The 13,119-nt window shown below is 39.2% G+C and overlaps 2 protein-coding genes across 3 annotated transcripts; both read left to right on the top strand.

Annotated features, from left to right (window-relative positions):
• Positions 1–1,269: 1,269 nt before the first annotated feature.
• Positions 1,270–9,347, top strand: LOC118229219 (flap endonuclease GEN homolog 1). Of its 2 annotated transcripts, none has more exons than XM_035421007.1 (14): positions 1,270–1,384; positions 1,832–2,000; positions 2,211–2,403; positions 2,505–2,681; positions 3,113–3,223; positions 3,324–3,397; positions 3,543–3,628; positions 4,207–4,357; positions 4,545–4,581; positions 4,664–4,744; positions 4,956–5,086; positions 5,216–5,277; positions 6,603–6,752; positions 7,321–9,347. In XM_035421007.1, exons 2-14 carry the CDS (start codon positions 1,840–1,842, stop codon positions 8,691–8,693), a joined length of 2,787 nt encoding a protein of 928 aa, XP_035276898.1. In that variant the 5' UTR covers positions 1,270–1,384; positions 1,832–1,839; the 3' UTR covers positions 8,694–9,347. The 2 variants fall into 2 exon arrangements, with proteins under 2 accessions (XP_035276898.1, XP_035276896.1); XM_035421005.1 differs by having other exon boundaries at positions 4,545–4,587.
• Positions 9,348–11,463: 2,116 nt separating this feature from the next.
• Positions 11,464–12,567, top strand: msgn1 (mesogenin 1). Its single transcript, XM_035423991.1, has one exon. It carries the CDS (start codon positions 11,551–11,553, stop codon positions 12,019–12,021), a length of 471 nt encoding a protein of 156 aa, XP_035279882.1. The 5' UTR covers positions 11,464–11,550; the 3' UTR covers positions 12,022–12,567.
• Positions 12,568–13,119: the final 552 nt, after the last annotated feature.

Genomic DNA, 13,119 nt, shown 5'->3' with positions numbered 1-13,119 from the left:
GTGAAGCAGGAAGACTGGTTCCCTCACTACTGGCTGCCATATTGGTGACTCTATCCGGCTCGAAGGACCATAAATTGTAAGGAAGATCTTGGTGGTTAGGAGTTTGTCAACAATATGGGGTGTCTGGTCAGGACACGGAGGCAGGAAATTCTTTTGGGGATTTATTATAAATGGAATGGAAATACACAGGCACAGGCAATCTCTGTTCTCCTCTTAGGTTTAAACCAGGTGGGTGTGCATGTGTGTATGTGTGGTTCTAAATAAGGAAAAAGAAGTACAGTTAGCCTACTTCTACACTTATTATCGGCTGTACATTAAAAGGAAATAAACGGTGCTAATCACGTAGCTTACTAAATACAACGGAATATTCTACCATATGTAGATGCATTGTCGCGAGGAATGACACTCTAATGTACCTAGCATAAATCGCCAATATGTGGTAAATATTAAGGAATACTGCTACTAAAACTTAAACATTCTGCTATACAAATTACTATCAGACAATGGATTAATAATCTAAACTAAATATTCTTGACGATAGAGAAAGATGTACTTACTGCCGTTCACTGACGCACACAAAGGAAACCTAACTCGCTAGAAATGACCGTTAAACTGATCAACTTTGCACAAAATTTAACCGCGGCAAGCGCGAGCTGTAAACAAAAGGGCGTTGCCTAGCAACAGGTTCGGTTTTCACTGTCCACACTCTGAGCCTTTTGCACAGTAACACTTGCATTCTGATTATTGATGACCATCCAAAGATTTTTTTTAAATGAACTCAAAACTATCCGCGACTCCTTATGTAAAGTAGCCTAACATATGATGAGAAAATTGCTAAAACTTCACAAATTAAAAAAAAAGAAAAAAATATACAGACAAGATAAAGTTCCTCGCAGAGATGTATTTTATTTTATTTCTGATAATTATATTTTATTATTTTAATGACTTTATTTATTTATTTTTTGTTTGCTTATTCTCCTTCTATTTATTCTTGTTTCCCTCGTACGGTCATGGCACATATGATGCAAAACGATCCCCTGCCCTGTAAATACCGTATGTTAATTCTATGGTTGACGTGTAGTCGTGTTTCATGCTGTATGTTGTCTATTGTTACTATTGTGTATGTTGTTGAAATATAATAATACTACTACTACTACTAATAATAATAATAATAACAATAATAATAATAAACTATTCCGATGAGAATCGAGAATCGATGTAACACCGGAAGTGTTTCACGTTTTCAAAATGTGATTGGTAACACTTCCGGAAACGGAAGTGTGTTCTCTGGAAGAAGCAGAAGCGCTTATTTTGAAATTAGTTATTTTTCGTCAAGCATTCATAACGAAGATTGTAAGTGGCAAGCCGGAGTTATCTTTAACTAGTAAGTAATATCTGTTACACGCGTGGCAACAGCTAGATATTTTGCTTTTTATGTTTGCCGTTTGCAAATACGGTAACGAGAAGTAAGAAAATATGGCTGTTTCAAAATCTTACATTACCATTAAACACCCAGTGCACGTGAATTTTAGTATTACAGTTCATATTTTATTTATTAAAAACATAGTAGCTACAGTATGTATAATAACCTTATTTCAAATTAAAGTTACATTGTAATGTAGGCAAATGTAAACTGTATTGTTAATTGAAATGGTTGGTAACACAGCAGCAGGAAACCTCATAGCTAGCAACTGTACTAATTTACAGCAACCCGTTTTAATACGTTGCTAAATTTAACTGTTGCTATTATTGATGTACAAATGATGTACAAATGACGATGTATGCTGTCATGCATTTTGCATTCATGCATTCATATCCTGGACTCCCTCAGTTTGAGCAATGGGTGTTAATGAGCTGTGGTCCATCCTGGAACCGGCGCGGGAGTCTGTGCCTCTGTACCACCTCTCTGGTAAAACCCTGGCAGTGGATTTGAGCCTGTGGGTCTGTGAGGCCCAGTTTGTAAAAGAGATGGTGGGGAGAGTTGCCAAACCACACCTGCGGTGAGTGCTCTGATGCTCAGCTGTCAAAATACACTATTCACATGCATGAAACACTGAGGATTAGCCTAGACATTTCTGCTTTTATATGATGCTGTAATATTATATTCTAACTTGAGTAGAATAGGACAATATCAGATTTAGCTGACCCCTTTAATTATCAGCTGGATGCCTGCGATCCTTACAACATCAATATTTTGTGCTTTTTTGCAGGAATTTGTTTTTCAGGGTCTCATCTCTTATGCAAATGGGGATTAAACTGATTTTTGTAATGGAAGGAGAAGCACCAAAAATGAAAGCTGAGACAATGTGCAAGAGAAATCAATTGAGATTTGGGCCCTCCAAGAAGACAGCATCTAAAAAACCAAGAACTGGCAGATCGTACTTTAAGGCTGTCCTTAAAGAGGTTAGAGCACAACTGTCAAGGTCATTATTACTGTATGGACTGTTGGGGGTGAGTTCTTTGTTCTGCGCTGAAGTTTTCTGATAGAGGATTTCTACCTGTAGTGTGCAGAGATGCTGGACTGCCTGGGTATTCCCTGGGTCAGTGCAGCAGGAGAGGCTGAAGCAATGTGTGCCTACCTGGACTCTCTCGGCCTGGTCGACGGGTGTATCACCAATGATGGCGATTCCTTTCTTTATGGAGCCCAAACAGTTTACAGAAACTTCAATATGAGCACAAAGGTAATCTTACTAATTTAATGTTTCAGACTTGACTATGGTTCCCTGTATTTTGAAGTTTATGATTTATGATTTCAACTTGAGATGGAGGTAGAGTTGCTTTCATAGAGCATTGCAAGGCTCTGTGCTCCACTTTGTATGAAGTTCAGTTTATTGCTCATAATGATATACTCTCAAAAATCACTATCACAGATTGTAGCATTTTGTACAGAATCTACAATATACTATTTTAAAGTGTCCGATAACCCAGTTTTATTTTGTTTTTATCATTTAAATCCGTGGAATACATGGAATGTATCTTTATTCTTTTGTAACATAACAGATCCTAACATTCTGGAACCCAAATCTCTCCTGTAATTCAAATATAGTTTGATATTTGTGACTAATGCTTCATTTGCTACTGCACCATGTTGTCATAGCATTTCTAATTTCAGGATCCCCAAGTGGATTGCTATTTGATGGCAAAAATTAAATCTGAGCTTCACCTGACACGAGAAACTCTTGTGGGTTTAGCAATACTGCTTGGTTGTGACTATCTTCCCAAGGTGAGATGCAGAACTGTGACACTTAAGTTTACTGGAATATTGGTGTGAATAAAACTTTTTCACTATTATTTCTTTATTATCTATTAATATGTCTCTTCAGGGTATACCAGGTGTTGGAAAAGAACAAGCTCTAAAACTGATAAAGACTTTAAGAGGACAAACACTCCTCCAAAAGTAAGAACATGGATTTTACCTGCTGCTGCATGTACATTTCAAAATATAAACACTCTCCTATGTCAGTGTATCAACCTATATTTTAAGGGAACACTCAACTGACATACAAATTTGGTGAGAACAGCTTCCCCCCTTGCTTTTCCAGGTTCACTCAGTGGCAGAGTGAGGGGCAGGATATGCAGAATTTGGTTGTGAAAAAGGTCACTCACTGCCTTGTGTGTCACCATCCTGGTGAGTTTGCCCCCAATAAACCAGATTTCTTGCTCATAAAAGGATTGAATTTGGATATGGAGGCCTGTATCAGAAATTTGCCCCAGAACTATTTCCTAATTTGTTTCAGTCTGATCTTTTTTTTTTCTCTTTTGAACATATTGTGTTGATTAAAAAGACTTGTACCTAATTTAATAGTTTTCACACTTAATTTTATTAGGCCTTGGTCATCTGTAACATAAAACTGTTGTCTTGGGCTTGTCTCAAACATGTTTCACAAATGTGTTTCAAGCATCTGTCTTCAGCCAGTCTGAACTTCCATCTTAAAGTAAGCAAAGTGCCTGGACTTTCTAAATTAAATTACTTCAACATAACCTCTCATTGTTCTATACCAGCTGGCAAAATGAAAAAGGCAGGTAAACAGGTGTCTGGTACCAGGCTTTTATACGTTGGGCTACTCTTTCAAAGCGTGTACTGCTGCTTTGTTGTGTTCACTTTTATAGTTGCCATGCACATGTGTTGGCCCACCATTAAATGTCCCTCGAAGCAGGCTTGTGTTTGGCTGAGTTTAGTGTTTCCTAGTGTTTCCTGATTCACAGGCTCAGCTAAGACTCACGAGCGCAGTGGCTGTGCTCTGTGTGGCAGCCGACAATTTTGCCAGCCCTCGGACTATGGTCACTCCTGTCCCTGTGACTGGCATCAGACAGAACAGGCACGACTGGCTAGTTCCACTGAAGCCAACATTAAAAGGTGAGCTCTCAGCCTGAAAAAAAAAATCACCCCAAACTATGAAGCCTATGGAGAAGGGGCTAGAATATATTTCCAAATCTGTGTAATACATTGTTCTGTAATTACCATTTATATGTAGCATTTAGGAAGCGATGTATACATTTCATTCTTCTGTCAACCATATTGCCTTTTTTTTGTCTCCCAACAGGAAAACTTTAGCAAGTGAAGGGTTCCCTTTCAAAGAGGTAATGGTCAGTATTGGTTGAAATTATACCTTTAGGCAACATTAACTGGACGTTTTCACACTTGATGGTTTTTTTTTTCCAGATAATTGATGAATTCTTGGTTTCCAAAGACCAACCCATTCAAAATGTCACAAGACGAAAACCAAACCTATTGTTGATGCAGGTACTTATATCTGCGTGCCTCTACTTGTATCTGTATATTGCTTGATTAATTGTCAGAAACTGACAGACTGATTTCATGCTTAAATCATAACATTAAAAAGTTACTTGTTGTGTTAGCAGCTTTCTGTGAACACTCCATTAGAGTAGTTTTATTTTTGTAATTTTTTGTGTTCTTCATGAAGAAAAATAATTAAATTGATTTAATCCTTTAGAACTTTGCTTTAGACAAAATGGAATGGCCAAAGTCTTATACAAGCGAGAAGGTGCTGGTGCTAATGACTTACACAGAAATGATGAACAGAAAATGTGGAAGAGGAAACACTATACAGATACAGCCCATACGGTATGAAACCACAGCTTGGCCCTCCACTTTCCCCATTACAGCTGCTCTGTACGTGCAAAGTATGGAATAGCACTGAAAAATACCTTAATTTATTAAAGATAATAGAGTTTTTATTCTTCCCTAAAACAGGATATTCAAGCCTCGTGTAAGGAATGGAATTAGTAGCTTTGAAGTAATCTGGAATAAACCAGGTCAGTAACATAAAGATTTCTTCAGTTTTTACTGTTGTGTTTTTCAGGAATTTGACAGTTTGTATTTCACATTTGACATTTTTCTTGTATATCAAGAAACATGTCTATAAAAGTAACTCCATGTTCACTGTACAATTTCAGTCATATCAAAAACATAGATTTAAGTGTTAGGATGAGTCTAATGAAATGGAGCGAACAGTGCTTTTACACATGGCCATTGTCAGGTCATGATCGCTTGAAAGAATGTTCCTGCTTAAACATAATAACCCAAATGTGGTATTACATTATAGATTCAATGCAATACTGGAGCCATATTCTAATGTAGTCAAAGTTAAGTCTGTGAATAGCTGAATATGCGTCTTTGTTCTGGTGCTACTTGCATCCTGATGCAGCAGATCACCAACCACGCAACAGACACATCATTGGTACGCTATCCAAATACTCTGCCTCTATAATATGATCAGAGATGGCCTGGCCTGGCAAGGGTAAAAGGTTCTACATGATGTTACCCTCTGTTACACAACCCAACCAGCACTGACATCTCGGTCATCCGCTTGATTTATGGGAGCACGAGGAGGACAAAATAATAACAATAATAAAAATAATTCTAGGGTCTTAAACACAACTCTCAAATGTTAAAACTATGTTTGTTTTCCAACACAGACACGACTGTCATGGCCACCAGTACTGAAATATGGCTTTAAATGTCTGCATGTGGCCAGCTGTCCCAAAAGGGAAGTAGATCTATTTTTACGCCAACGGTCCAGACTCCTGAAGCGTATTCCTTGATGATGTTGATGACAGTCTCCCTGTGGCCTGTTTGGGTCTCGTTGTGAGGTTGAATTAATGTGTCTGTGTGTGGGGGTGGGGTGGGGAGGAGAGGTGGTGGAGGTGACAGAACAGTCCCAGAATCTGGAGGTGCCAAGTCAACTTCCTCTCCACGCTGAGGAAACTGTCAAACTGCCCCAACACCCCTTCCTCTCTCTGCTCACACCCAGCTTCTCACAGCTGATCATGTCTCATCTCAATTTGATCTAGGTGGAAAATCTGTTCAATTCAGAAGCCCTGAAATGTATAGAGAGTGCATTTAATTGTTTTATAAAAGAGGGTATTGAATGAGAAGACCATAGTGTTCTTTTCTTCAAAGGACTGACTTGTCTAGCTGATTGGGGCCAATCCCCTCCAGTTAAGTGCAGGGGTTTGTCTGTAAGGCATGTAAATTTGTGCATGTCTTTATGGGACCAAATAATGAATTGTGCTCAAATCACCTGATGCTACTGGTAATTCATTTTGAGATGCTAGAGATTTTTGTGTTGCTCTTCTAGATCACTACGTGTATGCAGATAATCATCTAACGGAATGGAAGGACACCGTGAGAACAGTGGAGGAGGAGGCCCTTTTCCGAGCCGCGTACCCTGACCTTGTGGATCGCTTCCTGGAGGAGAGGGAACAGGCTGAAAAGAGCAAGCTCAAACGTATGTTTCTAACACTCTCAGCAGCTAACACCCGGCAGGATTTTGCAAGCGCTATTAAACCTCCCTAGGTGGTTTTGGATCAAAGGCCCCCCTCGCTTTGTGACATTTTCAGTTTAGTACCTCGACACTTGAAACTGTATGTCTACCAGTGAAGTCACTTGCTTGAAAGGCTTTGATTAAGAGGATGTGACATGCTTATAGCCCCTCTCAGCATAAGCTCATTTCATCATTCGTGTCGTTTCCACTTTCTGAATTTTAGGCACAGATATCGAACTCTGGTGTCTTGGAAGCCCACAGTGTCTCCTGTTTTACAGTGTTTCAGCACATAAATGCTTTATTTTAAGTTACTGACTGCACCATGCACCTTTTTATGACCAAAAACCAGCTGACATGGCTGTCCTCCAGGACTGGGGTTTGAAATCCATGATTTAGGGATTGCATACTCGTTTGTTCAGTGAGTGGCGTGGTTTTGTAAAAAAAAAAGCTACAGTGATTCATGTTTTACTGTTCATTTTTGTATGTTGCCTAGACTTGACCATTAGAAAACTTGTTTGTTTTTCTCATACAGAAAAGAAACGTAACAAAAAGGAAGACAAGGAATCCAACACTGGGCCTGATGACGTTTCTGATCTCTTCTCCAAATTGAATATACACGGTTCCTCTACTGGCAAAGTAGAAGCATCTGGCACCGACACAGTAGCCATGGCTGACCACAGAAATGCCCAGGAGTTGCTGAATTGTCCACAATCCTCTGACCAGCAGAGGAACGTTAGCGAAAAACATGACTTGACTGCCCCTCAGGGCATTTGCATGAAAGAGGTGGAGCCCAGCCCGTCTCCCATTTCCTCTGAGAAGATGCCGGCAACCGTGTCCTCGCCCTCGGTTTCTGCGGTGATCGACGAGCTGCACTTGAGTGACATCGACTGGGACGGCATGTCTTTCAGCTCCGCTCAGTCTCCACAAGTACAAACTGAGCGTCCATTGCCACCGACTACCATTGACCTCCTCACACCGGTCAAAGGCCCGAGAGGCACTGCAGAGAAGGAATGTTCGGCTCCAGAAACGGGAGACTCGGCTGGGCTTGAGCTTTCAGTCTGGCAAGCTGCAAGAGCACCTGAATCACAGGCGACAGTGAATCTGTCTAAGATTCCTCTGAGGGAGAGAGTCCTTGCAAGAAACACCATTATGTCTAGTGGGACTCGTACTGACATAGTGACAGCACAAACAAACCAGTCTACAAACACACCTGAATGCACAGCTTTCAGGCCTGTACTTGCATCCTCTGAAGACAGCGATATTGGCACACACTTAGGAGAGCAAGAGTTCACCTTCAAAAAAACATTGACTAGTAATTCTAAGAATTTTCCCAGAGTTCAACATTCTAGGCACCCAATGATAAAAACAGTTAAAACACAAAAGTCAACAGGCTCTGTAAGTACCAAACCCCTATCACAGCACAATTTTGTGAAAATTAGTGGTGATCACACCGCTTTGCCCCAACGAAGTCGCAGTGACCCGAGTGTTGGGGCAGGCCATAAAAGTAGGACTCAGGCCGTAAAGAAGAGCGTCTGTATTAGCGTGTGTTCGTCTAGTGAAAACAGCGATGCAGAGAACAGACCAGTGAGAGAGCAAAAGAGGACGGTCAAGTCTAAAGCCAGGAAGCAGTGTCCATACCGCTTTGATTACAGTCTGAAGCCAACCAAAGTGACGGTGCTTCCAGGTTCAAACACTGTAGACCGTGAGCCACAGGCTTTGTGGTCAGACCAAGGCAAGAGTGGATGTGCACCAACCATAGAGAGAAACTGGGAGGCAGCTGATGATGGGGAAGTTTTTATTGAAAACTCAAGTCATGAAGTGAACATGAACAAGGGAGACGACTCTGTCATTTCTGTTGATAGCCCACTGCCTCTTGCAGAAAGACTTAAACTTAAGTTCAAGTAGAGGGATCAAAACTGTGATTTTCAAAATGCATGTACTCCATTCCAGGATTCCCAGATGTAAAGAGAATCTCAAATGCATTTTTTAAAACGTACTTTAATTACTGTACTCTGTTATTTAAGCATTTTTATTTTGGATGAGAATTGTCCATAACTTCACAAGTTGTCAATAAGATCACACATTGATCACTGATTTGTAATCAGATCCCGATTTTGTTTTTATAGTTTGGATTATTCTTAATTTTTATATTCTTGTATTTCAAGGAGATCGTAAAAACCCTGCATTACATAGCAAAACTTATGTTTTTCATTTTCATATCTGAAAGCCAGTGCATGTCTGGAAGTGAGGGGTAACGTAGCCATAACATATCTTAACATAAATAGAACTCCCAGATCCATTTTTACATTCGAGGTACTGTGTGTACTGATTTCATCAGATTTTAAAAATATATATATTTGTACATTTTTAAAATACCAATAACATATCTGCTTTTGATTTGTAGATCGCTACAACGTGTAAATATGATTTGAGTAGCAATTGTAGCCTGCACTTCATTCTTCAGAACTGTGAAAATCCATTAAAATGTTTATCATTAAAAAATAACGGTAAATCGATCTGTGTTCGTTACTGTATCAACAGAGGAATTGTTAAAATAAAGTGTGGTTTGTTCTGTCATTACTCTAGAGCAATTATACATGTGAAAGCAGAAGATGAAAGTCGCAACACCATCCTAACGTGTCAGAGGTAAGTGTCGCTTCCCATACTGAAGTGTAAGTATTTCCACCAATACTGTTTTATCAGTCGCGCTGCGGTTATAACTAGCCCGTGTTGGAATTCCTTGATCAACGGTGATGCAATACACACCTCGGACATGAAAGAGCTGCCTTTTACCTTTAACTGAAACGTCCCTATAAAGAACAAGTGAACCGATGTTTATGATATTGTGTGAGGCATTACAAGGACTAGAATTGTAAATTCGGATCCCATATTTTAAGTAGCTATATACGACAAAGGAATGAATATTGTATACAAGCCTGATGAACGTTTAAACATGTGTTGCATAGAAAGTTGTTTGAAAACAGCTACATACTACCGTTGTAGCCTATAATATTGCTGGTGTCCGTATCATCGATTGGAGGACATTTAATCGCTTCCTTGAATCTGACAAAGCTATAATACATGAACACTGAAGCACATCATGAAAAACAAATTGACATAGCCGACAGCGAAATAATAAATCATGCGTCCAATCTATAAATGCATCTAGACTGGCAAAGCACATACATTATAAAAATTAAAGTAATTCGATAAAAATCGAAAATCTCACTGACACAATGTTTCTCTTCCAAAGAAAAATTCCATTTATACCTAGCCATACTGTGTTACTATATAATTGTAGGTTTCATTTTTCTCCATTAATATTCATGTAGCCCATGTCTATTTAGTATAGGAAAGAAACATCGAATATTCCAAGTTAGTGCAATCAGCCTGAATTTAAAAATAGGGGTGGGGGTTAGGGAACAGGGCCTTTGTCAAAAAGCTCACAGAGTACATGGATGAGAAAAATGTGTTTGGATTCTGAAGAGACTGGACATGAGACCCCCCCCCCCCCCCCCCCCCCCCCTTCCCCACTACAGAACAATTAAAGTTCTTATTATTCGTCGATGTCATATGGAAAGCAACTTTTTGTTATTACAAAGGAATTCATTATAATCCCGATGTGGCTGTTTTATTGAAATCAAACGTCCTGTTGGCATGTGAACGTAAATTATTTGGCTAGTTTACATAAGTTTTTTTTTGTTTTTGTTTTTTGTTAAGCCTACCATTACAGGTTGTATACTTGGCTATACAATGGGGACCAAAGGTCTGAGGACGCTACCAAGTCCTGATTGTTTTTATTGTTTTTCAAGGAATAATGCAAATATGACACTCCAATTACACTTTATTTCATGCATTATTGAGACAGCTCCCCATCTTATTAGGATGCATCCCACCAGTCACTGGACCATATACCCAATCGAACATTTGTGGGAACATCAGTTGAAGAGGGAAAAGGCCAAACATCGAGTAACATCAACAGATTATCTATGGGAAGTGCTGAGTAAGTGCTTGGATGAAATGGAAAATTAAGTGTTGCAAAATCTGGTGGAATCAATGAGTCAACCAGAGTGAATGTGGTAATCAAGGAGAAAGACGGACACGCACAATAGCCTACTAATAATTTTTGACCTTCGGTATGCCTACACACCTATATCTACCTTTTTTGTCTTAAATGATTAATAATAATGTATTCTTGTATAAGGTGTATAGTACCATGATTGTAATATCACAACTATTAATTATCATTATTCTTGTTCCAACAAACAGTTATTGTTATTGCTGAGAGCGCTATAACAGCACTTCAGATGCACTAATTTTGTGTTCTAAACAAAGGCCTAGTCTGTTGACTTAGCCCAATATTTCGATCAGTCAATGGCACGCGAGACCTATTCTGTTGATAATTACATGTAAAAAGGCCAGGTGTACTGAAAGACTTTATTTTCTTCATTAGTCTGTTCACATCAAACTGATAATTGTGGTCATGCCGACTTAAAAAGCTATTCCCACAAAAGCGAACGTAATTATTTTTCTTTCTGTTACACATTAGCCATGTATTTAAAGCTATTCACGGCTTGGTGATAACGAACGCTGTCTTTCGGGAATGCTGGATTTTAGCACTTGATTTTGCTTTGAACTTTCCCCTGAGCTGTGAAATCGTAAACTGTTACGGCGCACCGCCCGTATAAAGCGTTGCACCAGTGTAAACAGCCCTGTAGAACGTTTCAATCAGATCTCCGAAATAGGCAACTTCATTTTCGGAATGTCGAACCTTGCTGGGAATATTGTTCATTTTGATGGAGACATTGACATGCTAGTCACAAAGATCCTTACAAACTGGGACTGTTGGACTCAGAAGAAATCTTTTGAAGGCTGTCAAGATTCATCTCATTGTACGTCTCCTGAGTCGTCGTTTGATTCAATGTGCTCTTCGCCGGAGATGCCAACAAACGCGAGTGGGTGCCCGAATTTTCCCTATCCTCAGCAAGGACACAGTTCCACTTCATGCGCCTCACAGAAGCCATCCAAGCCGAAGATGTCGACCAAGCGACGCATGAAGGCAAGCGAGAGGGAGAAGTTGAGGATGAGAAGTTTGGCAGATGCTCTTCATCAACTCCGTGATTACCTGCCTCCGGATTACAGCCAGAGGGGTCAACCCTTAACAAAAATTCAAACTCTCAAATATACTATTCAGTATATCAACGAACTTTCAGAACTTCTCAGAACTGCATAATTCTTTAAGCACATTACCCACAGACCTGGGTTAAAGTGGACTGCGTAATACTGACACGCGAATGCAAAATGAGTTAGATGCAGCCTAAACTGCTGCTTTTGAACTTGAACGGACAATTTCCGAGTGAAACTGAATTTGTTGTGTATGCAACTGTGGGTGCTGACTTTATATTGTTGTTTTGATATTTTTGTATAACCAGCAATGTAGTCCTGTGTTGCCTGATTCCTAGCCTATAATATGGGACATGCCCTGCCATCCTGAAATTTTCCATTTGATTTGCTTGAATGGCACTTGAATTTTGTCATATTTGGAGCCTATTTTGATTTTGTAACAAACAAGCATAGTAAACATATAACTCTGTTACATATGGCCATTACTTGCACGATATGAATGAAGATAAAATCAACAAACATGTTTGAGAGGTAATTCGGCAGACGACAACGTTCTACGATCACTTTTACTGGCTAAGTGTAAGTAACAACTGGAAATTGATTTGAATTGTAAATATATTAGATGTCAAAGAATAAAATAATTTCATTAAAATATGTCGAGGATTCAGTTTGAATTGGGGTATTCAGGTAATGTCGTTCACCTAAACTGTTTATTCACCCACCTTGCTGACAGTAGGCAAAAACTTGAATAATAATAATAAAAAATCATGAAAAAAATAACATAAAGAACTTCGAAGTATACTTTACTATATAAGGCTGAGTTAAAATGTATAACTGGAGTTATCTCTCTTTATCGCAAATAGCTTTTAGTAATGTATCAATTAATTATTGACTCGGATATAGCCTATTATATTAAGTAGTATGCTAATATCATCATATCATCAGTCATACACAACAGGTTTTGTATCTAGCAAGCAGTCAGCGTGTATTACCGATGTCATATCGATAGACTGTACTGTATGTAAGAGCTGTAGCCTATGCACATTCTGCGCATACTAATGTATGACACCTGTATGGGATAACCATATCTTCTCATGTATCGCAAAGCACGATGCATAGAACGGTGTAGGTCACATGATACAAGCGATGATTGATTGGTTTTGCGTGCAATTCTTTATTTAAGTTTCAAACTCTTCCCATAGCTGTA

This window comes from Anguilla anguilla, chromosome 6 (genome assembly GCF_013347855.1).
Source record: "Anguilla anguilla isolate fAngAng1 chromosome 6, fAngAng1.pri, whole genome shotgun sequence".
Classification (NCBI taxonomy): domain Eukaryota; kingdom Metazoa; phylum Chordata; class Actinopteri; order Anguilliformes; family Anguillidae; genus Anguilla; species Anguilla anguilla.
Note: the sequence above shows the minus strand (reverse complement) of the source record. Positions and strands in the feature narration are given on the sequence as shown.

Coding starts and splice junctions, on each gene's coding strand:
- msgn1 (XM_035423991.1), top strand. CDS start 11,551: ATGTCGAACCTTGCTGGGAATATTGTTCATTTTGATGGAGACATTGAC.
- LOC118229219 (XM_035421005.1), top strand. CDS start 1,840: ATGGGTGTTAATGAGCTGTGGTCCATCCTGGAACCGGCGCGGGAGTCT. Junction 2,682..3,112: donor ACTTCAATATGAGCACAAAG/GTAATCTTACTA, acceptor TTCTAATTTCAG/GATCCCCAAGTGGATTGCTA. Junction 3,398..3,542: donor GGACAAACACTCCTCCAAAA/GTAAGAACATGG, acceptor TTGCTTTTCCAG/GTTCACTCAGTGGCAGAGTG.